Raw genomic sequence first — 26,545 nt, forward strand, 5'->3', positions numbered from 1 at the left:
ATGAACTACTTTTTTGAATCTAATTTTTAAGGCTGGACTATCTACGCGGAAATGATTGTTATTATGGACAACAAACAAACGCTCCCTATCGCTCTGTATTAGCAAGTAAGGTGCCCACAAAATCCTTAAAAGGCAACAAAATTAATTTTGACGAATCAAAAAGAAAATTTGAGCTTTCCGATTTCTTATGTGCGCATAAGCCTAATAGGACCAATAAAAATTATAAAATAGACAATTTATTGAACACCAGCCTACATGTGCGAATTAAACCCCTGTAGAATTAGTATGGGCACTGTGGGCCGAAGTAAAGCGATATATAAGAAATCATAATACTCGTGATTTAACAGCTACCAAATTATTAGATTTATTATATAAGGGCATCGAGTCTGTCAGTTTCAATCAATGGAAAAATAACGTCAGACGTGTTATAGATATAGTGAATAGGTATTGGGAAACTGACCAGATAATGGAGGAATTCGCTGAAAAACTAATTATAAAAGTGGATGATGATAAAAATGATGCTGGCTCTAATGACTTAGACGATTCGAAAGAAGAATACATTAATACTGATTCTCACTAAGAAACAATGACGATTTTTTTGTGTTTATTGTTTATTAGTATAAATTTAAGTAAGATTACTATAGGTACCGGGTGGTGCGTCGCCGAGCGATAAATTTTAAGGGGATCAATTATTTCCCATCAAGCCTATCTGGTCCATTTCAACCATTAAACCTAGGTATTGTTAGTAAATTCGAGTCCACAGACATTGCAATAAATAATTGTAAATGTTTAACTCAGACGATCGAAAATAGATCCAAAAAAAGAGAGAACCTTTTAACTTTTTTAAAAATAATAGAGAATTACATAAAAACATCAAATAATCAAATGTTCAAACAACCCCCCATTAACAGCTAAACAATATCCTAACCGATCATAAAATTCATTTCTAACGTTACTAAGTTGATATTGGTAAATTTAATGACATTCTAACGAAATAGCGTTTTGTAACTGGTTTAGATCCTCAAATTTTACACTTTTATAAATGACACTTTTTAAATGACCCAACAAAAAGAAGTCATTCGGTGAAAGATCAGGTGACCTGACTGGCCAAAGTATCCGGTACCGTGGACCAATAATATTGCCGTTAAAAGCATTTTCCAAGCACTCTCTCTCTAACCATTATGGGCCGGGCAACCATCCATTTGATACCAGATCATTTGATCTTTCTGAACAACTTCTTCCAAGGCGGGTCCAATTTGATTTTGAAATAAGTCCAAATAGGTTTCAGCTGTTATAGTCCATAAAAAAGGGTCCAATAATATCGTGTCCGATAATTTCCACGAATATATTTGTTTTTTGGGAATATTGTGTCCGAGTATGAACAAAGCGATGTTCATTTTCTTGGCTCCAATACCGGCAATTCTGAACATTTGGTTCATTGTTGAGGGTAAATGTACATTCATCGGTAAAACAAATATTTCTTAAAAAAATCCTATCATTATTTGATTTTTCCATCATTTCAAAACAAAATGCCATTCTTCGCTCTTCATCTCCTTCCTGCAGCTCTTGATGTTTTTCAAATTTATACGAATAATATATTTTTTTAAAGTGCGTAATACCGTTGTATGATGTTTATTCACCTCTTGCCCAAGAACCCTCGTACTAACCATCTTGTTTTCCTCCACACTCAGTAGAATATTAAGATCTCTGTTCTCTCTTTCTTCGGCTCTATTTTCGATATCCTGAGTTGAACATTTACAATTATTTATTACGGTACCTTTGGACTTGAACTTATTGACAATACGTTTAATAGTTGAAATGGACGGAATGGGCTTGGTGGGGAAATAAACTGAAAACGTTTCAGGTACTGCTCTAAAACTGTTTCTTGCATAATGCCACTTAATTATGGCTATTTTTTCGTCGATTGAATAATTCATACTTGTTTTCAAATATCGACTGTTACTGATTATCGACACTTCACACGATTACTCACGTCAATGACAATATTCATTTTACTGGTGCCCGTTTGGTTTTACGTGAACCGAAAATTTGCTAATTTTGCAATTACATTTAATTGAATAATTCAAGATTCGCTTATTAAAATTTTTTGAAACTTTGCACAAGAGTTTGCCAGATTGGTTTCTTCAAAAAGTTATCTTACATTTTTTCTGTAAAATGTACAGGGAAGCCAATAATTGACCCCCTTAAAATTTACATGGGATTTCCTATGTTCTGCTCGGCGACGCATCACCCGGTATATATTATTTAGATTGTAGCGTTTAAATTTACCTGTGTTTTGTTTAATTCTTTTGTTTCATGATGAAAATAAAAACATTTAAAAAATTTACTTCAAATGGTGTAAAGAAAAATATTAAATGGGTTAAGAAGAAATTTACTGACTCCAATAATACAGGTGTTCAAAATTAATAGCTTTTATTCTTGGTTATAAAAATTAAAAAAACCGGTAAAATATTCAATGTTTTTTTAAATTGATGGTGTGTGCCACTGAAAATGCCTCGAGGCCATGTTTGAAATGGGTTTTTTACAGTATTTATGGCTTTCTTCCCTGTTTCGTCGCAGTTACAGTTACCGCAGATGAATATATATTGTACCCTTAAATGTATAGTATACGAATAGTTTTAGGTTTTTAAATTATGTAGTATTAACTAGATTAAAATAAATATAATTATATTATTACATTAGTCTACTAAGCAACTGGACTTTGTTGGAATAGATTTAAAAAGTAGAAAACTAGTGTTAGGCATTGCGGAACGAAGTTATTAGATTTTGTTTTTTGATTATAACCGTGAATGTAGTCGGAACAACACGTTCGGAATCTTTTTTTTTTGAAAATGATGTTATAATCTGTTTCTCTAAAAGACCGTTTTAAAAAATATACCTGTTTTTGTGCATGTGGCCTTTTAGCGCCAATAAGTTGTTGACATTCCTAAAACGCCACTATGTTCCAGATTTCGGTTTATTTTCTTGAACTCTTACTACCGTTTTAAAGACTTTTTTGTTGTCGTTCATCTTCTTTATCATGGCATCGAGCGAAGGGTTAGATGAGAGCGAACCTGATATAAACTGTTTTAATTGTAAATCAAATTTTGATGATTTAAAATCTGTTATACGGGATACTGTGTGTAAGTACTTTTGTCTACTATCGTCAAAAATGTGCAAACCTTGATTTACGAGGTTTTTACATGAAAAAAACTACTTGGAGGTCTAACCAATGCTATGCTCAGAAACTGTGATGGAAATTAGAACTGATGTAAACAAACCAGAAAGATCAAGGAAAAGGAGCCGTGTGGACGAACCGTACATTGATCAAAACCTTATTATTGATAATATTAACTCAATATTGGCTCTACTGGTAACTAAAACCACTAATTTAAATCAAAAGGTTGACCTAACTCCTGGCTGAAAACCGTAGCCTGAAGGAAGAAGTAGCCAAGGTAAAAGATGTGCAAGCTAAAAATATCGCTATACCTCTACCAGTCCTTGAAAAAACATATTCATCAGTTTCCCAAAAAATATTAAAATATTTGTTGTTAACCAAAAGGTTGAGAAACGGATGTTGAAAAAATCAAAAAAGATCTAAAGAGCAAAGTAGATTCAACTGATATAGGAATAGGTGTCACAATGGTAAGATCGACAAAAAAAAGGGGGCCTCATTCTGAGCTGAAGCAGTCATAAGGCGATGTATCATAAGTTAGTATCATTTAAAATAAAATATTCTAAAAGAAAAGCTAGGCCGATGTATAAAGGTTTTCGCGATTTTAAAAATTTTAATTACACGGATTTTAGAAATAATTTATTGTCAATGTTGATTACATTTTCTCATGTCCCAATACTAATGCGAAGGTCAATTTTTTTAATAAAAATGCGGAAGAGTTATATAATATACATGCGCCTTTTCGAACAGTTATGATTAATAAACGGCAAGCTTACTGATAACCTTAAGTTTATAACGAGGCTTAGAAACAAGGCTCTGTCATGCTATAAAAAACCTAAAAGTGAAGCTAGTTTGAATGAATACGTTAGCCCTTTAAGTCGCTACGAAATCATGTTAATATTGCAGTTATAGGGCTAAAAAAAAGCCTTTCTTCTCAGACATACTTTTAAAAAAGATCCAAAACATTTTTGGCGTACCATTAAATTTGTTAATCTAACTTCCAATAAAGATCAATCGACTAAATTTTCGACGATATTTCTGCGAATCAATTTAGTGATTTTTTTATTAGTTTATTTCTCCAAGTCTTAAAGAATAATTATATCAACCAAATATTTGATAACAATGATTTACTTATATTTAGACCTACATCATCCGAAGAGGTGGAAAAAATTCTTTATAGTTTAAAATCGGGTTCTGTTAAGTGCGATAGTATTTCTTTAAAAATGTTGATAGCACATGACCTAATCGATCACATAACTTTTATTATTAACCATTTTTTTACCACAGGTACATTCCCTGACATTTGGAAAATAGGACATGTGGTTCCAATTCCAAAATTTTCTAAACCAAATGATTTTCGCCCTATTAATATATTACCAGTATTTTCGACAAAATTCTAGTAAAACAACTAATTTTTTATGTTGATAAAAATAAGATTCTTCCCATGAACCAGTGCGGTTTTCAACAATGTCATAGCACTACTACAGCCTTACTCCAAGTAACCGATGACATATTTAGAGCTTGAGATAGTAATCTTTGCAAAAGCCTCATACTTCTCGAGTTTAGTAAGGCTTTCGATACCATAAATCACCAACTCATTAACTAAGTTAAAATATTACGGTCTTGGAGATGCTGCTTTGCATTTTTTTCAAAATTATCTTCTCAATAGAAAGCAAATCGTCTTTTATAATTCATTAAGATCAGAAACTAAATCAATTACCCAGCGTGTTCTCCAAGGAAGCGTGCTCTTTTATTTTGTATTTACACATCGGATTTTTCAAATTTTTTTACCTATTTTAACTCACATCAATTGGCTGATGATACTAAAGTATATTATTCTTTTAACCCTAATAATTTTAAAAAAGTAGCATGTACACAAGTACACAGGTATGCAGTAATTTGCAAAGTATGTGTGTTATTCCCCAAATACATGGGCTAGTTCTTAATGAAAGCAAAACTCAGTTTATTATATTTGGTAAACCAAAAGATCTTATTTTAAATTATAACCGCTTTTCATTAAAGCTTAACAATGTTCCATTAAATCCGATAGTTACTTGTACAAATTTAGGTTTGTTTATCAATTCAGACTTTAGATTTTCGAAACATGTATCATCGCTTATCCAAAAATGTTTTGGAAAACTATGATTGTTGTATATGCATAGAGAGGTTCTTACTATTCAGACAAGACCAACATTATCTGACTCATTAGTGTTTCCCCACCTAAATTATTTTAATGTTGTTTTTATGCCTTGTTTAACTCAGGGTGACCAACTTAAAATCAACCAAACATTAAAATTGTCTTCGGGCATTTTTTCAGAAACGGTCCATTTAATTTTTATTGAATTTATCCGCTACTTTACGGATGCACTGTATAAATGATGTAACTATTACTGTTAATGGGTGAAATAGAATTACTTGCTGATGATACCATGATTTATTTAGCTAGAAAAGATTTGGATGGGATGCAAGAACGCATTAATAAAATTAATATAAACTTTTTTAAATGGTTCTATAATAGATACACCAAAATCTAAGTTCTGCTTATTTGAGAAAAAACATAGGTTAGCCAATGTAAACTTTGACAACCTAAACATTAAAATGAACAATCAGAGGTTGAAACATGAAAGCCAAATGAAATATTTAGGAATTTTGTTAGATTGCAATTTCAAATTTTATGAACAAGTCGGTTATATACCGAGAAAGTTTAAAAAAAGTTTATTTTATTAATATGGTGGGTAAAAATCTGTTAATAAATACTTGACTTTTATTATAGTATAATAACCTAGCAGTTCCTCACCTAGAATTCTGTTCCGCCATAATGTACAATCTACCTAGTTTGTACATCGAACAATTACAATTAGTTCTATACCGAGCAATGCGAGCTATTATAAATTGTGGTAGTTAAACGCCCATCGACTTAATGCTTAATATTTTAAATATGTTGTCTGTTAAGAACAAGATTTTATCTAGTGCTTAGGTGTTTTTATTTAAGCTTAAGCAAAAAGTGTTACCGCCCTATATCTGTGATAGAACACAATTTAAACATTTCCATACTTATTAAGCTAGAAATCGAAATAACTTTATTTTAATAGATAGGTGCTATTCTAGCCAAATGAATTCTATACTTTATAAAGGGTTTAGCGAATTTAATAACTTACCAAATAGTGATAAAGGATCTGGTAATATGAGAGATTTTAAAAGGTTGCTAAGAGAGTATATCTAGCTTAAGTATTTATGTAGTTCAACGCTGTATTTTACTCATTTTACATATTTTTATTAGTTTTATTAAGATATGGTGGTTTTTATAGAATTATAATTTATATTATTGTATTTGTATGGAGTAACTTGCCAAATAAACATTATTATTATTTTCACAATCCCCTATCACAAAAAGCCGTTAGCTAAGGCCTTTGCTATAAAACTCTTTATAATTTCACCCTGTATCTCAAAAACGAAATTCTGAAGAAGTGGCACAAGTTATTAATAAAATGCCTAAAGGAAATAATCTGAATTCAAAATAGGACAGTGTAAATTTTGAAGAATTAACATAATTACAGTAGAATTCCCTTGAATGGTAAGCTGCAAACTCTAGTTATGCCGAAATACCTTAAAAAAATTCCGTGAATTGCTAAAAATATGCCTGAAAACTCCTCATAAACATGTCATCGATCCTAAATTATTACCACAATCCTTAAAATTCTTTCGGGTTCTTATTACACGGTGAAAATACAGAAGTTCACGTAAATATTTAGTCGAAAGAACGGTTCAAAGAAACAAACGTTTTCTGCCCGGCGTAAATATTTAAATTTGTAAATGATATGGCCTAATTTGTTTATTTATAATCTTATAATTTACGGTTGAAACCCGCGAAACTAAATGCAATAGCGGTGATTTATTAAAAAAACAAAACACAACTATAATCCTAAAATATCTTAAAATCTATTTACATTTTTTTCAAAAATAACTTCAATCGACAGCCACGTTAATAAACGGATTATTATGCTCCTCGAAGTTCGGATCGTTTTCTGTCGAATATCTTCCGAGGCGAGACATTAAAAACAGGAATAAAATAATCAGTAATATTATTAATGTGCCGTAAGTGCAGTATTTTCGGAATTTTGAACGGCCGGAGTGTAGCGGCGCTCCAAAAGTTATTCTGAAAATTCACATATTGAAAAAAAAACTTTTAGTGATTATATTTACTTACTTCCACCAAGTGCTCACCATCTCTGAGGCGGGTCTTCTCTTGTATTTATCATCGTCGTGGTCAATTAACGGTTTTGTTTCTCTTATATCCTGAAAAAGTAATAAATTTATTATTAATCAGTTATGCGTAGTAGAGGAAGGTAAAATCAAAAAGTGCTTTATTGTATAGGACACAAAAGTCCAAAGCTAGTTAGCTGCTGGTGACGACGTCATCACTCTACATATTGTAACGAAATTCGGGAACACACTTTTATTGTCAACGTCAAAAACACTAACCTAACTCGCCTTGACTGTCGTTTAATTGTTTCCAAGGTAAAAACTGACTAAACAATTAAAACTGAACGAATTGTCACGAAGCGCGTCCTTTTTAAAACCCGATGGAACAGTTTCGAAATATTTAGAATTATCTTCATTGTTTTTGCCCAAAGAGACCAATAATTTTAGGAGAATACTGACAGTCAAAGCAAGCAAGTATACAAATTCTAGAAAATTAGAACTACAGGGATTTACAATAATATAACCTAAATTGGGGCCAAAATGGGGCTCTCGAACAAGATGAACTACTTAAAAACTAAACACTATAGATAAAAATAATAAACCAAACGTAAGTAGAACCCTAAAGAAACCCTACAAATCAACTTTAACTACAGAATACTAATAAAATTGTACAAAAACTAGGAGAATAATTAACGTATTTACATTTTCATAATAATATGTTGAATCTTTATTATTTGCCCCAGATTTTAAACCATATTACTCATATTGAGAATAGCTTGGAAGAAGGTTACTTCCTAAGGTCATAGAGTAGATCGGTTGTGTATCCTATTCCTAAAATACCTAATCCAGCAGATTTTCACCGTTTATAAGTATTTTACCTTAAGTTCAAAAGTGTTGGAAATAGTTATTCACATAAAATTAAACAAATTTTGAAACTAATGTCTTGCCTGCTCAGCAAATACTAATAATGTACATAAAGCTCTAGATAAAAAAAAACTAGCAGCGGGGCCAGTACTTCAATATACTTATTTATTTATTTATCAACGGATAATGGATCCAGTTGTCCATAAAAATACATTGACAATTAAGTCATTAATCTTATAACAAGGCTTAAAAACTATCATAAAAAAGCCTAGATTACAAACTAAATATATATTTTAATAATCAATGGTGAACAAAATATGATCGACTTAAGCAGTTCCGCACATTTTACACTAAACCTATTGAATGACATAAAGGGATCATCGTGACTAGATGTCTCATTATAACGTCTTTGCACTACAGACATTGCCTTGTTATTACCATAATTGGTACGACGAAGGGGCACTTTAAATACATAGATTGGAATTTCCAATATGTTGACTTGGAACATGGAAATTAAGAAGGCTCAAAGTCTAGTAGAATTAATTTGCCCGTTAGCAACTTTATGTAAGAAAAACATGTGACTGTAATATCGTCTAGAATCTAGGGTTTGAAGCTCAAAAATGTCACATCCTGCAAGATAATATACAGTGAGGACGCGCAAGTTGGAACAGAAAAATTCAATTAAAATTCAGGGGTGTGTTCGAAAAAAAAACGCTCGGACACGTCGATTTTTATTTTTTGTCGTGATTTTTTTGATGATGAATTCATGTATACAGGGTGATTCAAAAATAAGCAACGACCATCAACTTCAATTTTTTACATGGAAACACCTATTTTTTATTCAATTTTTTAATTCTGCATAGAATTTTAAGTGTATTTTGTATACCATATCTGTTTGGGTCATTTGAGCATATTCAAACATGTTTTTTCATAGTTTTTTAACAGGTATATTTGATTGTTGACACCTTGTCACCATTTAATCGCATGGAAACAGTATGTATTACTTTACGTAAATGTTAGTAAGTGTCAAGTGCAGTTGCAAAATTTAAAAGTATGGGGCGTTTAACTGAAAAACAAAGAATTACAATTTTGATGATGGTATGATATGGCGACAAGACTCGAACACAGGCCGAAGTTCGCGATCTATCTAAGAATAAGTACCCGGAGAGGCCTATTATACGTTCGGTAGTAAACAAAATTGAAAAAAAAACTTTAGAGATTTTGGTCATGTTAGAGACAAATATGACCTGGACCGTCCCACGCTTCCAGAAAACAGACAATTAGATATTTTGCTCGATTTACAAGAAAATCCACATAAATCAACTTGACAAGTTGCTGCAGATCAGTCGGTTAGTAAATCATGCGTTCTAAAATATTTGCATAGGAATAAATGGCATCCATATAAAATTCATGTAATTCAGGAGCTTATTGAAAATGATCACATCCGCAGAATAGAGTTTTGCGAAATAATGATGAATAAATGTAATGCAAACCCACAATTTTTAAGTAAAATTGTTTTTCTTCCGATGAGGCAAGTTTTTTTTAAATGGCAAAATTTTCGGTATTGGGCACCAGAAAATCCACACTGGAGTATGGAAAGTCACAAATTTCCCAAGAAGTTAAACGTATGGGCAGGAATTGTGGGCACGTCAATTGTGGGTCCCTATTTTATTGAGGGCGCGCTTACCTCTGAAAAATATTTAGAGTTGTTTCAAAATCAGATAGTACCTAGTTTAATTGCACTTTATCCAAATAATGAAAACCCATTTATACCGGCAGATTCGATATTTATTTAGCAGTTTATTTCCAACAGGCAAAGCCCAGTTACAGGAAAATCTACAATTAATGTTTTGAAAGTGTAAACAAGTATTAAATTACTATAAATTAAATAACAAAAAGAAAGAAAAATAAGGAAAACTTAAATTACTATATTAACATCATGTATATATCAAAATTAAAGGAGATGTAAATTAACATTAGAATGAACAAAGAAAGGGATTCATGGGACAAGGGAAAAAAGGAAGAGAAAAGGAATTGTTTTGTTCAAAACTGTTGGTTTGTCAGAGACAAAACTAGATCCTTTATGGAGCATACAAATATGTCACAGGTTCATGATACTGAATTAAAAATTCTGCACATTTGATATACGGGATCCTGAAACCTAATGTTAGTTCTGGCGCGATCTAAAGCAAAAGTGATATTTGCTCTAGAAGCAAATCGTGGTACATGAAATAGAATATCGTTCAAGAGAGGAGGAGAATTTATTTGATTATTGACCAACTTCCATAAGAATGTTACAAAATGAATTGTTCTCCTCATGACCAGAGATTGCAGATTAAATCTACCTAACATCAGATCATGGTCATATCCCCTAACAGGATATATTCCATCCTTACGAAACATAAGAAACTTTAAAACCCTTCTCTGAACACTCTCGATGTAGCCAACATGGCATTCATAGAAAGGACGCCACACCAAGGAACCGTATTCCAGTCTTGATCTAACAAAGGAAAAGTACAATAGTTTTATTGAGTTTGAGTTGTTAAAGAGTCGGCTATTTCGAATGACAAAACCCAGAAGTTTCAACGAGGAGGTCACTGTCTGTTCAATATGTGGCACAAATGTGAGCCTATCGTCGAATACAACCCCTAGATCTTTAATAGAAGTACTTCTACAGAGGATTTGATTGTCTATATTGTAATTAAACAAAACAGGATCCTTGGTTCAGGGAAAGGAGATCACACAGCATTTCGAGATGTTAAGACATAACTGATTTCGACTGCACCACCCCCTAATTGGATCCAAGTTACTCTGTAAGAACAAGCAGTCCAAGATACTATTGATACACCAGAATATTTTCAGATCATCAGCATAAGCTAGTCTAAGGCAGGAAATGAATTCTATAAGATCATTAATATAAAAGATGAAAAGAAGTGGGCCGAGATTGGATCCCTGTGGGACTCCAGAAGTTGAAACAAAGGTATTAGATCTGCAACCTTCCACCTTAACAAACTGTAGACGGTCAATAAGGTATGACGAAAGCAACGAAATTAGCCTTTCTGAGAAGTTGAATTGCTTGTTCGATTTTTCCAGCAGAATGCTATGATTTATCTGATCGAAAGCCTTACTGCAATCAGTATACACCACATCAACCTGACTTTTTCTATCGAGGGCTGAAGAAATAAAATAAGTCACATTACAGAGGTTAGTGATGCACGACCTTTTAGGAATAAAACCGTGCTGCTTGAACTTGGGGAAGAATTCTGTTATAAACAATAGTTTCAAAAGTTTTGGAAAAATTGCAAAGGTCGGTAGTTGTCGATTCTGTTTATATCGTCTTTTTTGTGAATTGGTATTACTTTAGCACATTTCCAGACGCCTGGAAATTTGCCAGTTTTTAAAATAAGGTTAAAAATATGACATAAAGGCTGACAAAGGACAAACATGTAGTCTTTAGCCACAAAACTTGGAACACCATCTGGACCGGCTGTCAACTTGTTTTTTAGCCTCCGACTAGCAGCAATAATTTCCTCAGTGGTAATTGATGGAAGAATGTCAATGAGGTCTGAGGAATTAGAAGGAGGATAGGTTTCTGCGAGGTTGATTGGATCTTTACAGGCATTCTGAAAAAGTTTGGCAAAAGCTGGCACAATATTTTCTGTTCCTTGAAAAGAATTACCATTGGCATCGCACATGATAGACGGAAGTGAAGAGTGAGCTTTCTTAGCTCTAACAAAAGACCAAAACGATGAGGGATCAGTGACAATGTTCTCCTCGGCCTGGGTCACAAATGAGTTATAGGCCTCACGGGCTTGAGATTTTACTGTCTGACGAAACCTGTTGTATCTGGAAAGATTAAATTCAGTTGGGGAGGATCTATAATCACAATATGCTTTTTCCTTCTTAAAGATATTAGAAATAATTTGTTTTGAAAACCATACTGGAAATCGCCGTCGTCTTCGTTGTTTTAAAGGTGCTGAAGCAGCAAAAGCTGAATCAAGTCTTTTGTAAAGTTCCTGGCAACCGCTGTGAACGTCAGAAGACTGCAAGACGGACAACCAGTCTACATCAAGCAACAAATTATACATGACTGGAAAGTCTGCTTTTCTGAAGTTAAACTGCTGTAGATTATTTAAACTTATAGAAGAATTATATTTATGAGGGGAAGCCGATTTAAAAAAAATTGTCAAAGCAGGATGATGCAAATCTTCGTCAATAAGCGGTGATATACTTTTGATGACACTGACGTCGAAATTTGAAAAAACCAAGTCAAGAAGCCTATTATTAACATTTAGAATATTGTTAAACTGCTTAAGACCAAGGATCTCGCATAGGTTGGTCAAAAGCTTGCACTTGACACTGCTAGCTTTGGTTGTCTGATAAGACGGAACATTAAAATCTCCAACAATCATAACACGTTTTGTGTGGACCAGATCCAGTGACATAATTGTTTCACACAAGGTTTCAAAGTCTCTCTCGGTTGTGCAAGGAGGGACATAGATTACAAATAAATAAAATACAAAATAACCATAAGTGAGCTTACAACCTAAAATATCTATAAGTGGTGTGGAGTTAAGGATGTCTTCCAAGTTAACCCTCTCTAGGTGGATGTTATGAGAAGCTGCGATCAAGCAGCCACCACCACGAGTAGCGGCCACTCTATCCAGCTGTCTGTCAGATCCGAGCACTCTAAATGTTTCTTGACCTTTTGCAGATCACTCCTCTGACTAGGAGTGAGGTCAGCCTCAACGTAACGTAAACTAGATATGGTTCCAACAGGATGGCGCTCCCCCACACTATTCGCGAACAATACGAGATTACCTTACCAACATTTTCCCAAATAGATGGATTGGAAGGAGAGGTTTTATTGAATGGCCAGCAAGGTCGCCAGATTTAATCCCATTGGATTTTTATATAGGGGGTTATCTAAAATCTAAAGTTTATTTTGAAAAACCTGAAAGTTTAGAAGAATTAAAAAATAGAATTAAAGCCGAAATACAACAAATCAGGCCTCAAACAATAAGTAAAGTATTACAAGAATTTGAATATCGACTTGTTTACTGTCAGGAAGTTAATGGTCAACAATTTGAACATTTATTTTAATTTTTTTGTTTTGTTTTTTTTTATAAACTGTTCCAAAAATTCATGGTTATTTATAAAAAATTTAATAGCAAATTTCTTAATAAATATTGAGGTTAGGTATAGGACATGGTATACAAAACATACTTAAAATTTTATACAGAATTAAAAAATTAAATAAAAAATGGATGTTTTTATTTAAAAAAATTAAGTTGATAGTCGTAGCTCATTTTTGCCACCCATACATAAATTCATCATCAAAAAAATCGCGACAAAAAATAAAAATCAACGTGTCCGAGCGTTTTTTTTGTTTTTTGTTTCAACTTGCGCGTCCACTGTATATGAAGGGTCTCGGGAAAAAAACATGAATGGCACAAAATTATCGAAATTGGGTTAAGAACTGCATTTAGTAGATTTTGGCAAAAACTATCTACTAATTTATCAAGAAAGGGAGAAAATCTTTAATAGGCTGAGTTATTAAGCATTTTAAAATCGCTAGGTTAAAAGAAAACCATGCATATCCGCGCGTAAATGCTTAAAACAATGAATGTCGATTTCAGCAGTGGCAACATTAGGCATTAAATTTTGTTTCGCACGTGGTCAGTTCAGTGTAGCTATATAAATGTATCAAAAGAAATGTATACAGGGTGTCCGGAAGCTAGATGCAATCCTTTAAGGGGGTGATAGCTGACTTAATTTCAAACATTTTAAGCTAAATATGTGTAGGTCGAAATTTGTTTATAAATTTTTTATGGCAATTTTTGCATTTTTCCCAAGAAATACCTAAATTTCACACTTAAACGATAATAGAGCGCAAGTTACAATTAGTATCGGAGTTTCAAAGTTTATTTTGGTTTGTCTAATGTGTATTAATAAAAATACGATCAATTTCAAGCTTCTGTGTAAACTTATTAGAAAAAATAGAGATATTGAAACGTAAAAAATAAATATGGAGTTAAAATAAAAATGCTTTGTTTTATGTTTAAATAATTGTTATGAAAATACTTTCGTCGTTCAAACCTCTTTAAAATTATGCCTAGCTTCTGCCCTTTATTTTAAGATGTCACTCATGCCGATGCCTGGCCAATTCTTAGAATTATGGCCTCTTTGGTGCGGCAGGTCATGTAAACAAAACTTACTGGATTGGTTTTCTATTATGGGACAGTTCAGGTAAATAAAAAGTAATAAAAAACAAAATTAAGCAGAGGTACCTAATAGTAGATACAGTAGGGTAAGGGGTACCTAGTAGGTACTTTGGGGTGGGGGTTAGAAGTTAGGTACTCGCTTAATAAATAAAAACGTGTGATTTTAGCCTCTTGTACTCCACAAGAGGTTGAACTGGGGAGATCACATTGCTGCCAACATAGCAAAGTGCAAGAAAGCAATGACACAACTCTATCCTATCCTAGGAAGGAAGAGCGAGATGCGACAAGAAACAAAGCTGCTTATAATAAAAGCAGTTATGAGAGCTCAGCTGACGTATGCCTCAACGGTGTGGGGGTATGCGTCCAAAACCAACATCAAGAGACTTTCATCCGCAGAAAACCAGTGCATTAGGACCACCCTAAATGCACCTTGGTTTATTAGGAACATTGACATACATCGAGACATAAATTGGACTTCGATCCCGCAATTTATACTCAACAAGGCCCAAAAATTCTATGAAAAACTAAGAAATCATCCATGCCAAGATCTGCAACACCTAACAAACTACGATCCAGCAGTAGAAAGACAAAGACGGGTCTATTACAAAAGACCCAGGGATTTGCTTACAAGCATCCCAGAAATGATTGAAGAACTACGAGCCCTGCCGTAGAAATACGGAGATACAGGGAAGAGACAGCATGCTGAAGAGGCGCTCTTCTAGAAAAGAGCAAGAGGCAACCGAACATAGAGGTTCCGGTTAAGCAGGTTTTCCGACCCGTAACCGGGCAGTGGAGGTGAGAGGTCAAACCTTGCTTGGTGAGTGGCTTAGTGGGTATTCCTATCTAGGAGAGTCCCACACTACCCAGCTCAAGCTCGGTGTGCGTAAAAGAGCATTCCCTCACCTTACCAAAAGGAAAAAAAAGCCTCTTGTTGTTTAGTTTCACTCTCGCCTCTAATTTTGTAAGATTATCAACTTCGTACTGACTGCATCCACTGTTTTTTAAATCGAGTTTCTGCCCGTTTTATTAAACAGTATTGTAAAATGGAATTTACCAACCAAGAGTACGCTGACATTGTCTTCACATATGGACGCGCTAACGGTAATGGAGCTTTGGCACGACGCTTGTACCAGGAACGTTATCCAGATCGGAGGTTACCAAACTTCAGGGTGTTTCAAAACACCTTTCGCCCTCTTACTGAAGTTTGCATTGGGAATAATCCGGCACGTAGAGTCAACCCTGGCCATAATAATGTAGAGATTGAGGAGCAAATACTGGAAGCTTTTACCGCAGACCCTACTGCAAGCGTCAGAAAAGTAGCTGAAGACCTTGGCCTTTCTATATGGAAGGTGTGGACGACCATGAAGAAAGGGGGTACAGGGCTTACAAGAAGAAGACCCTGGAAGACGAATTCAGTTCTGCCGCTTTTTACTGAACATGGACATCGAGGACCCGTTATTCTTAAAAAGTATCTCGTGGACAGTCGAGTCCAATTTTTCCAGGAAGGGTATTACCAACTTCCACAACCTCTGAAAGATGCAAATCCGCACTGGAACAAACAAAAATCACTTCAACAGATTTTCGGTCAATGTGTGGGCCGGAGTAATAGGCAGGACTATTATTGGGTCATATTTTCTACCAGAGAATTTAAATGGTGCCAACTATTTAGATTTTCTACAAAATCATATCCCCGTTCTTCTAGACGAAGCTGGATTATTGGAACGAGAAAGACCAATAATCTTTCAGCAAGATGGTTGTCCAGCGCATTGGTCCTTGGCTGTCAGGAATTACTTAGACGACTGTTTTCCGGACGGTTGGATCGGTAGAGGCGAATCCTTTCCTTGGCCTCCTCGATCGCCTGACCTAACTCCGTTGGATTTTTTCATATGGGGCCGGGCAAAGGAGCTTGTATACACCACCGAAATAAGAACAAGAGAAGAGTTGATTCGCAAAATAAATGAAATGAAGCATTTGACAGGATGAAAGAAGATATGACCATAAGAGTAACCACCACCGAAGTAACGAAAATGGCTCGTGCCTGTATTAGAAATAATGGATTGCATTTTGAACATGAACAATAAATAGTTTAAACAAAATTGTTTTTTATTTAACATTAAAACCTAAAATAACCCCACAACCGGAGCTCTAATGCTTAGTAGGCTTATGAGAGGTCTCAGTCTAATAATTTTTGTTTACATGACCTGCCGCACAAAAGAGGCCATAATTCTGAGAATTGGCCAGGCATGAGTGAGATCTAAAAATAAAGGGCGTTTTAATGTCTCTATTTTTTCTATAAGTTTACACAGAAGCTTGGAATTGATCGTATTTTTATTAATAAACATTAGACAAAACAAAATAAACTTTGAAACTCCGATACTAATTGTAACTTGCGCTCTATTACCGTTTAAGTGTGAAATTTTGGTATTTCTTGAGAAAAATGCAAAAATTGCCATAAAAAATTTATAAACAAATTTCGACCTACACATATTTAGCTTAAAATGTTTGAAATTAAGTCAGCTATCACCCCCTTAAAGGATTGCATCTAGCTTCCGGACACCCTGTATATCTAAATCTATCTGGGTAATAATGAAAATCCTGGCGACTTTCACCCAGTTGAAACTAAGAAATGTACCCTTGGTAACTGTAAAAAAAAAACAGGTTAACTGAAAATACTTTTACAGATTTAACAAAATTTTTTAAATGACCAGAGAATTTTAGAACCACCTCATACTAATGATGTACCAGACCTATTCGACTAAAAAACCGGGTAATGAAACATATATAGTTTTTACTTTAACCGTAATAAATTGGTAATAACATTTTTTTGATCGAAATCCATGGGTTCCAGTGACTTTTAACGAAATCTAGAAAACACCGAAGCGGAAAGCTATGCTTAAAACAAAAGTACTGCTTATTAATGCACTTAGCTTTCAGATGTGAAATGAACCAATCAAAAAGCCAAAAAGCGCGGATGAAAAAACATTAAGCAAGTGAAAATGCATGGATTTTTTCCAGTAAAATCTTCACATCCAATTACGTTTTATTTTTACGTTTTATTTTCATTAAAACGTATGTAACCAATATATTTATTTATCAATAAACTTGTTATTGTTAAGTATTAATAACGTCTATACTTGTTTTGTATTGATACGCGCAATCAGTACGAATATCCACCCAGAAAAATCGTATAATAGAAGTTTTCGCTTGGGCTGAACATTGAAAGGCCTTTCAATGTTCTAAGGTTGTCAGACATTTTTTTAAATTAAAGCTTCTGCTCATTTTTCTGGTCTTAAATTCAAACAGAAGGTGGGAGCGTTTAGAGCGTTAGCTATAAAATATACTGTATCATTTACATGTTAAGCAAAATGCCAATGTTACACATTGCCACTTGGCCTGCTATTATTGCGCGTGTTGCATTTGAGCTTCAAGGGTTCCTTAATAGGCTAAGTAAACCTAAAAAAAGTAAAAGTAGAGTTAAAAGTAGCTGTGGGGTAGAAAATTGCAACGGCTGTGAGAGAGACACAGCCCAAACAGCAAATAGTGCCCAAAATGGATATAGTCTCCTTCCGAGAAACTGTGACCAAATACACACATTTCATACTAAATTATTTCACTTTTTTTTTCAGATAATATGCCTGTATGTGGTAATCTCTTATTCTTTAGCCATATAATGATTTCTTTTCTGGACTTGAAGATGAAGGCAAATAATATACCTATAAAAAACTACTACCTATATACTTTGTTTAACCTATACATTTACTTTTATTTAATGTACTGGTAAGAGATTTACATATTTTACCTTAACCTTTGGTCTTCCTTAGATTTCCGAATACCCTCATTTAGCTCAAAACATTAGCAAATGTACACTTTTGTCTCCAAAACTTAATTTTAACCTAAATCCAACCACCAACAGGCACTGACTGGTTTCTTTAAAAAAATTTCCTGAACTAAAACTGGTATGAATTTTTTATATTCAATTTTTTTTTTAATTTATAATCAACATGAAGTTTTTGAGAAATTTCTTTAAGAAAAGTAAGGTTTTTGTATTTTTTTAAGTCATTTAGCTACTATAAAATGTTATTAAATAACTGAGAATTATAATGAAGTTTTAAGGAAAACCCTTAATGAAAATATTTAAAACAAAGTCACTAAAGTGGTTAAGAAAAACAAGGGAATGATATACCCCTGTCCAATCAGTATTATTGCATACATTTCTAAAGCATCTAAAATTCATATTTCTGTAGACCACACCATATTTACAAATTAATCAAACCAGATGTATTCAGAGCAATTTTATTTTAAAAGCTTAGCAGAGCGCTTTCGGCGTATGAGCCATCATCAGTGCTAACTGAAATGAGTTGAGTATTAAATGCGTAAAAGACACTATAGTCAAAGGTGAACGAATGGAATGTACTCACTTGTCAGTTAAGCCCAGAAGTTTACTATAGTGGGAACACATTTGATATTATTAAAATTATACGTGACATTTAGGCACACTTAAGACTATACAGAACACTAAACAGGACGAACAGTATTTAAAAAGGGGGGAAACGTTTGTCTTCTTTGTGTTTTGTTTACATTTATTATGGCTTAGATGGCGGGAAATACTATGTCAAATTAGGTTAGCCTACAGTTAACTTTACTTTAAAATTAATATTTATATTATGCGAACCTATCAGAGTGGTAGTAGCGACAGATCGGTCTAGATGTCATTATCGTAAATGATGTGCGGTAGTGCGAGTTGGTTATAAATTGGTGGCACAAATTAGACCTCAACAGTGAATTTTTGTTCGGGTAAGGAAGTTGTTATCCTTTAAGGATGTAAAAGCAAACTTTTAAATTAGAAAGTTGCCAATGCTTATAAAAAATTTTATTTGTGGAGTCTTCTATGTAATGAAACGTAAGGTCTGTCAAGGTTCACTTGTATATTTAAACAAGAGGGATTTTTTATGAGCTCGTTAGTGATATAAATGTCCTCAATAAAATCTAGTCGTTATAGATTTTAGAGGAGTCTCTAAAATTCTCCAACCTGTTGGAGAATTTTAGAATTAGACTTTGGACTGAAATTATGGTTATTAGACTTTATATGTTCACCAAATGCAGATGAGGGTCTACTTAAGTGCTCGGCTATGCGTGTTTTTAAGGGTCTACAAGTTCGTCCCACATATGAGCAATCACAAGAATCACACTGCAATCTGTAAATACCACTCTTTGATAATGTGTCAAGTTTATCCTTGGTAATGATCAAAATCGAACCGAAGTTGTTTTTAGTTTTATAAGAAATTTGTAATTCTGATTGGTGTTTAATGAAGCTATTGTTGATTTTCTTATTTAGATGAGAATTAATAAATGGGGGAGATATGAATTTACTATCTTTTGTAACATCAGGAAATATCTGTTTTTTAATTTTTGCTAATTTTATTTTTCTGATTAAAATATTAATTAGTTCGGGGTCATAGTTATTATTATAACCTCCTGAGACCCAGCGTCTATTTTAATGGACACGCAAACAAAAATTTTTAATCCACTTATTTCTAGAAATATCTGGTAATATGCGCGCGGTTATCTAAGTGCTTGTGCGCAACCACCGAATATAAGTTTCGTCAGTTTAGCCACGTGCTTGAGAGGTGACGCAAGTGTTTGTTTACAAAAAAAATGGCGACAGGGCGCCGTACTTCCTATGATGGTATGTACTCTACATCTGGTAATTTATTTATGTTTTTTTTAGAGAAATTTAAAATATAATGTTTATTTAACAATTTAACGTAAATAGTTTTTTTATTGGTCCTTTGTTTTTTCTTTAATCTGCCTAAACATTACCTGTCCATTTTAATGGACATTGGGACTTAATCACCACAATTTGTTATTATCGTCTTTTTGCTTGTTTTAGCTGTATTCGGCCGAAAAAAGTTTTTGAGGCCTGGAGAAGACGACGAAAAGTTAGAGAAAATTTTGAATCTTATCCAGGACGACTCAGACTGTGGAATGTCCGACGACGAAGGCGAAACTGAAGATCTGGACATTCAAAACAATCAGCAAGAAGATGAGGCTGAAAATGTTGTGTCTAGCAGTGAAGATGAGGAGGACTACCTTCCTCTTAGTGTCCTTAAAAATAATTTAACAACTTCCAATGAAGTTCCAACTTCTTCAAGGAGAGCTGTTTGGAAGAAAAATCCTGTATTCTCACCTCAGGAATTTGGAGATTCCTCTCCTGCTAAATCTGATTGTGAAAGTCGAAGTACATGGGCCGCAAAAGACTACCTCACAATTTGTATTGATGATGAAATTTTTTCAAACAATGTGTGACTGTACAAATGCTAGATATGTTGAATTAAAAGGATTATTTCTGAAACTTACGTTAAATGAGATAAAACAATTTTTTGGCGTAGTATGCCTAATGTCCTGTATAAAGTATCCAAGGATTAGGCTGTACTGGGTCAAAACAACTAGAGTTTCAGCGATTCCAGATGATGTTATGGCCAGAGACAGATTTGTTGCGATAAGGAGCAATTTAAAACTTGTGGTAGATGGTGACATCTCTAAAGATAATCGTAAATCTGATAGATTTTGGAAAGTACGTCCAAATTTAGAAAGGGTGAGACAAGGATGTTTGCAGCTACCCAGAGAAAAAATTGTTGCTGTAGACGAGCAGATGATTCCTTTCACGGGAATTTGTCACATGAAGCAGTTTGTGAGAGGTAAACCCAACCATGAAGGACTGATAAATGTGGTATGTGCTGCTTCTGATGGCCTTGTTGTAGATTTTGAAATGTATCAAGGCAAAAATACATTTTTGGATAATACAGCTAAAAATCTTGGTCTGCTGTTGTTCAGTTGGTATAAAGACTTTACTTCCAGGATCACATATTTACCACGACAGATATTTTACAACCATTCCACTTCTTGAATACCTCCATGAACGGAATTTGTATAGCACTGGTACCATAATGAAGTCACGTGTACCAGCAGCTGTTCACTTGACACCTGACAAAACGTTGACAAAAATGGCTCGTGGAACCTCGGAACAGTTTAAAACGGGAGGATGGCAAGTTGCTTGTTGTGCAATGGTATGATTTAAAATCTGTTCTAATGGCATCTACGGCTTTAGGAAGTCAACCAATCAATGAGTGCAAGTGATGGTCAAAAAAAGATGGGAAATAAGTCCCAAGACCTGAAATTGTGGCAAAATACAATGACTGCATGGGTGGAATTGATCTCATAGATAAAATGATCAGCTACTATAGAATTCAAGCAAGGTCAAGAAAATGGACAGTAAGAACAAATTTCCATTTTTTTGATTTGGCAATGGCAAACTCTTGGGTTCTTTATCGGAGAGATAAAGCATTTTTTAAAACACATCCCCGAAAAGTTCAGCAATTTCTTGAATTCAAAATAGAGATTGCCACATACTTGCTAACAAGATAGCCTGATGCTGCAATAGACATGCCACGAAGTATAACTACTAGAAAAAAACCCAGCAGGAAATATCATGGTTGACTCTTTATCTCCAAATTCAACTAATAGAAAAAAACGCGAACATTTTCCTGAAATAGATTCTGAGATAAAAAATTCTGTAAGATGCAAATAAAAAAATTGTAATAAAAAAACCTAATTTTATTGTGATACTTGCGAAACTTTTTAATGCATAACAAGCAATAGAAACTGTTTCAAAGAGTTTCATTCTAAACAATTTTGAAATAACTGCATTTTTCGTTTTTTTTTCAGTAAAACTTGTATTTTTTTTTAATTTTGCATGCAGAAATATAATATTTTCTGAATTCTTAAGCTATGTTGACATTTTTATATTTTTATTTTTAAAATGTTAGTTTAAAATGAAACATGTATTTCTTATTTTAAGAATTTAAAATATTTTTGTATATTCTATTTTTTCTAGGGATTAAGACCCAATGTCCACTTAAATGGACACCAGTTTTTTTGTTAACTATAAAAAAAATAAAAAAAGTTATTAACAAAAGTTGTTTCTTTTTACACTTTTAAACGAAATTTAAAAGGATTTTTTTTTCCTAAAAAAAAACAACTCTGGGTCCCAGGAGGATAAGCAATTTATTTAAGAACATTTATTTCATTTTGAAAATTAGAAGGAGATAGAGGAATGCTTAAATACGGTGAATGTAACAATTAAAGGCAGCCATTTTGTGTTGGTGAGGGAAACATTTGAAATTATGTGGTCTGTTTGAGTGGGTTTCCGGTATATTGAAAATTCTAAACTATTTGATTGTTTATGTATTGTTAAGTCTAAAAAATTCCAAATTATTATTTGTTTCTATTTCTAGTGTGAAAGAAATCTTAGGGTGTATTTGGTTTAGCTTGTTAGAGTAACTGAGCTCCTACTGTGTCACAATTCAAGAAACAGAGACAATCGTCAACATATCTGTACCAATTAAAAATTTCTTTATTGTTATCAGTCATTATTTATTTATTAATTTATTTATTTATTTATTTACTTATTTATTTATTTATACTCTTACAAACACATTTGAAATGTAATTATATGTGGAAGTGCTTACTGGCTTGCAGAAAGAAAAAGGAAAACCAATAATAATGATGAAACTAAACCTACACTAAAACTAATAACATTTAATAAAATACACCTACTTTCAATTAAAAATCAAAAACAAAAAGAACAGATTAACAAGTAAATAATTAATCAGATAAGTATACAAAATCAGTCTTAATTTGGCGAATACTAATATTAAAGAGATCTATATCATATTTTTGTATCTAATTATTACTTTCTTGCATCATTCTATTAAATGGCGAACAACTTGAGGGTGAACACTGGAAAAGATTGTTATTTCTTATTCTAAAATTAATATGATAGATGATTAATTAAAGAACAGTTCTTATATTTTAAGTTGTTAGTTATGTAGTAAATAAATAAGACATCATTCATATTACGCCTAACACTCAATTGTACCATTTTAAATTTAATTAGCATACTATTATAGATCATATAAGGATATGCATTATGTGTTCTTAAGTACAGGTATCTTAAAAATCTTTTTTGGACCCTTTCAATCATATTAATATGCACCATTACTTTAGGTGCCCAGATAACTGAGGCATACTCCAAGATCGGTCTGACCAGTGAGTTGTACAGAATTATTATTGATTTTATTTCTTTAAAATGTTTTGTATTTCTTATTACAAAACCAAGAAGCTTATATGCTTTGTTTACAATAGTTTCATAGTGTTGCTTAAATTTGAGATTTGTTTGAAAACAGACTCCAAGATCCCTAAATTTACTTTTCCTAGTTAATGATAAATTATCAATTTTGTAATCAAAATTTATAAATTGCATTTTTCTTGTGAAGGTTAGAATTTTCATCAACATTTATCTATGTTTAATGACATTTTATTTTCTCTGAACCACTGGGCCACCAAGTTCAAATCAATTTTCAGCTCAAGACAATCAATAAGAGATGTTATGTGCATAAATAATTTAAAATCATCAGCAAACACAAGACATCCATCTAGCATGCTTTATACAGTTTGGCAAATCGTTCAGAAAAATTAGAAATAAGAGAGGCCCAAGGTTACTGCCCTGAGGCACCCCAGATGTTACTATATATATTTTTGACAATTTTTTACCAACTTTAACTTGCTGAGGCCTTCCGGTAAGATAAGATACCATAAACCTACATGCTTTCAGAGAGAAACCAAATTTACCCAACTTATTCACCAACAGCCCATGGTCAACCCGATCAAAAGCCTTAATATTATAAAATTTGATTCCATGTGATCCATAAAGACCTCCACCAAAAATGGAGATAAGCAACTGCCCATATCCAGGCCATCTGGCTTTTGGTAAAATGTATTATTAAAAAGGAAAAAATCTTGAGAAAGGCAGTGGTTAAGTAATGTTATTAGGGAAATAAGATTATTGTTATTTATTTTGTCCTTCAAGATATTTTTAATTATATTCACACTTTCAGATTTAGGCACTGTAGTGAAAAGATTAGTTACATCAAAAGAAACCAATAGATAATTATTAGGCAATTATTGTGAGTCTGTTAGTTTATTTACAAGATCAGTAGAATTTTTAACACCAAATTTAGGGCAGAAGGCTGTTAATTTTTTTTTAACAATTTAAGGATAAAATTGGATAAAAAGGAAATTGGAGTGTTGGTGCCACTTCCTCTTCCATACCATATTTAGCAAGCTCTTTTTACCAAGAAGCTTTATTTTAAATGATATGATGTGATACTTCTCACTAAACTTGGATGTAACTGGTTATATTCTTATAATTTTAATATAAATGGATTTCTTTGATCAATAAGTATACAACAATAAATAAAAAAAACTTATAATGCACCTTTTTTACTTACTTGAAAAGCCTTCCTATTAGCAGACATCCCATGATAACTCTCTATCCTATTAAAAGCCCCATGTTCATCCATATTAACCACCGAATGTGATGGGCTTGCTGTTAACGAGCGTGATGGCTGCAGTGGCATAGAATTTGTAGTCCCAATCATTGATTTTACTTCCCTTTCCTCTGAAAGCTAAGAACAACTTGAAAAATGTTGTTTTTGATGCACTTTATTGGTCTTACCAATGGCAATCCCAGCCCAGCCCTTGCCCAATTGACTCCGGCAAGCTTCTCCTTTAAAACATCAGCCACAGGGCTGATTAAGTTTGGTGCTGGGAATAAAGGGTTTTTACATGATGGGCATACGTAGCCTCTTGGGGCTGTAGTAGGGGGTAGCTGTCTTGAATAATGGTCCAGACAGGACCAGTGAAAGACATGGTAACAGGTAAGTCTTATGCTGTCTTCTACATGTAATTCTTTGGAGCATAGTTCACATATTGAGTTGTAATCACTGTCTTGCAGCCATTGGATGTACGACTGAACTACACACTAGAAATGTTTGCTAGATTAGACGGGATTTGGTGTTAATTGAAGGGAAACTTACAATAGGATGGTTTGTTACCATACAGTTTTCGCAAACACAAACTCTATGCTCGAAGCAGAATTGATTCGTGACTCGCCGTTTGGGACACTTGCACAGACCCATGGTTTTGAGCTATTTATTGCATTAATGGTTCAAAAGACGAGTAAATGGGGTGTTTTTTGTTTCAAAGAAAAATACAACTATACATTTTACACGTATTTGACAGGTCAGTTCGATTCTTCAATCAGATGTGTTTATATTGAAGTTACAGGTTTCTGTTTAAAAAAAACGATTATTTTCTGAATATCGTCACCGGAGGTCGCCATAAGCCGTTGCACCAGCTGTAAATAGAAAACTGTTTTATCACCTGTAATGTGTCAACCAAAAAATATCTATTTTGGGTGGGGTTATCCGTTTTTTTATTAATTTTCCTGATTATTTACACCAATCTCGTTTCCTGATTAAGTTTTAATCTTTTATCTTTCGAATTTCATTAAAACACACAAGCGAGAGGCGTCTTTTTTGCCCGAAAACGTCAACACTGTTAATTTTAGGTTATAAACTCAGGTGACATTTGTGCGACTTCTACCTCCCAGTGCTGCCCGAGTTGTTTTCGATTTTGTATCGTGGAAAAAAGCCATAAATTGTTTATTTTTCGGTTTACCAACAAGTCGCGCTTATATTTTACGCGTCGGCCCCCAAAGTTATGTGAAACGCAGCCCCCGAGGCGCCCGGATTATCTGTGAAAGTGATGGTGTAATTTTCATTGGACGCCATTTTGATTCGTTGCTGCCAGTATTTTGTAAGTTTTTCTTCCTTCTTTTTAATCTTTATTTTGTAAACAAGTTGAACTAATTAAAGTCTTTTATCCTCTAAATACCGTTTATCATTAATACTTGGAAATTCTTATGCAAGGGAATCGTAAACTAATGCAAAACATATCCCACCCTTTTGGCTACATTAACAACAAATTATGTTATTTTTGTTGCAATTTTTAAATGAGTCTATAAGGTCCTGTAGCAGATTAGTGCCTAAATATTGCCAAATAACTGTATCTCTCATAAGAGCACAAACAAATCCCATTTCCCCATTTGTTATTAATATGCAAACAATCCTTAATTCTTTGTTAAATTATTCCCATAGTGAGAATAAATGTTTGATTT

At 33.4% G+C, this 26,545-nt stretch overlaps 3 protein-coding genes across 5 annotated transcripts in view; 2 read left to right on the top strand and 1 right to left on the bottom strand.

The window, feature by feature from the left end:
• Positions 1 to 7,092: 7,092 nt before the first annotated feature.
• LOC126747109 (zinc finger protein-like 1) lies at positions 7,093 to 25,651 on the bottom strand. The gene is made up of 5 exons (XM_050455599.1): positions 25,404 to 25,651; positions 25,043 to 25,348; positions 24,816 to 24,992; positions 7,383 to 7,471; positions 7,093 to 7,331 (listed from the first exon to the last, which is right to left on the bottom strand). The coding sequence occupies exons 1-5, from the start codon at positions 25,503 to 25,505 to the stop codon at positions 7,142 to 7,144; spliced, it is 864 nt and encodes a 287-aa protein (XP_050311556.1). The 5' UTR covers positions 25,506 to 25,651; the 3' UTR covers positions 7,093 to 7,141.
• LOC126747097 (uncharacterized) overlaps positions 15,224 to 26,545 on the top strand; it is a 326,191-nt gene continuing 314,869 nt past the window's right edge. Inside the window, exon 1 of the mRNA XM_050455596.1 lies at positions 15,224 to 15,619. Coding sequence (XP_050311553.1) covers positions 15,510 to 15,619 — 110 coding nt within the window. The 5' untranslated portion in view covers positions 15,224 to 15,509. The remainder of the gene's footprint in view (positions 15,620 to 26,545) is intronic.
• The window catches only part of LOC126747021 (serine/threonine-protein kinase Tao), a 96,401-nt gene continuing 95,601 nt past the window's right edge, over positions 25,746 to 26,545 (top strand). For all 3 annotated transcript variants that reach the window (XM_050455504.1, XM_050455513.1, XM_050455517.1), the window contains exon 1: positions 25,746 to 26,184. The gene's annotated coding sequence lies outside the window, so the exon portion shown is untranslated. The remainder of the gene's footprint in view (positions 26,185 to 26,545) is intronic.

This window comes from Anthonomus grandis, chromosome 2 (genome assembly GCF_022605725.1).
Source record: "Anthonomus grandis grandis chromosome 2, icAntGran1.3, whole genome shotgun sequence".
Classification (NCBI taxonomy): Eukaryota; Metazoa; Arthropoda; class Insecta; order Coleoptera; family Curculionidae; genus Anthonomus; species Anthonomus grandis.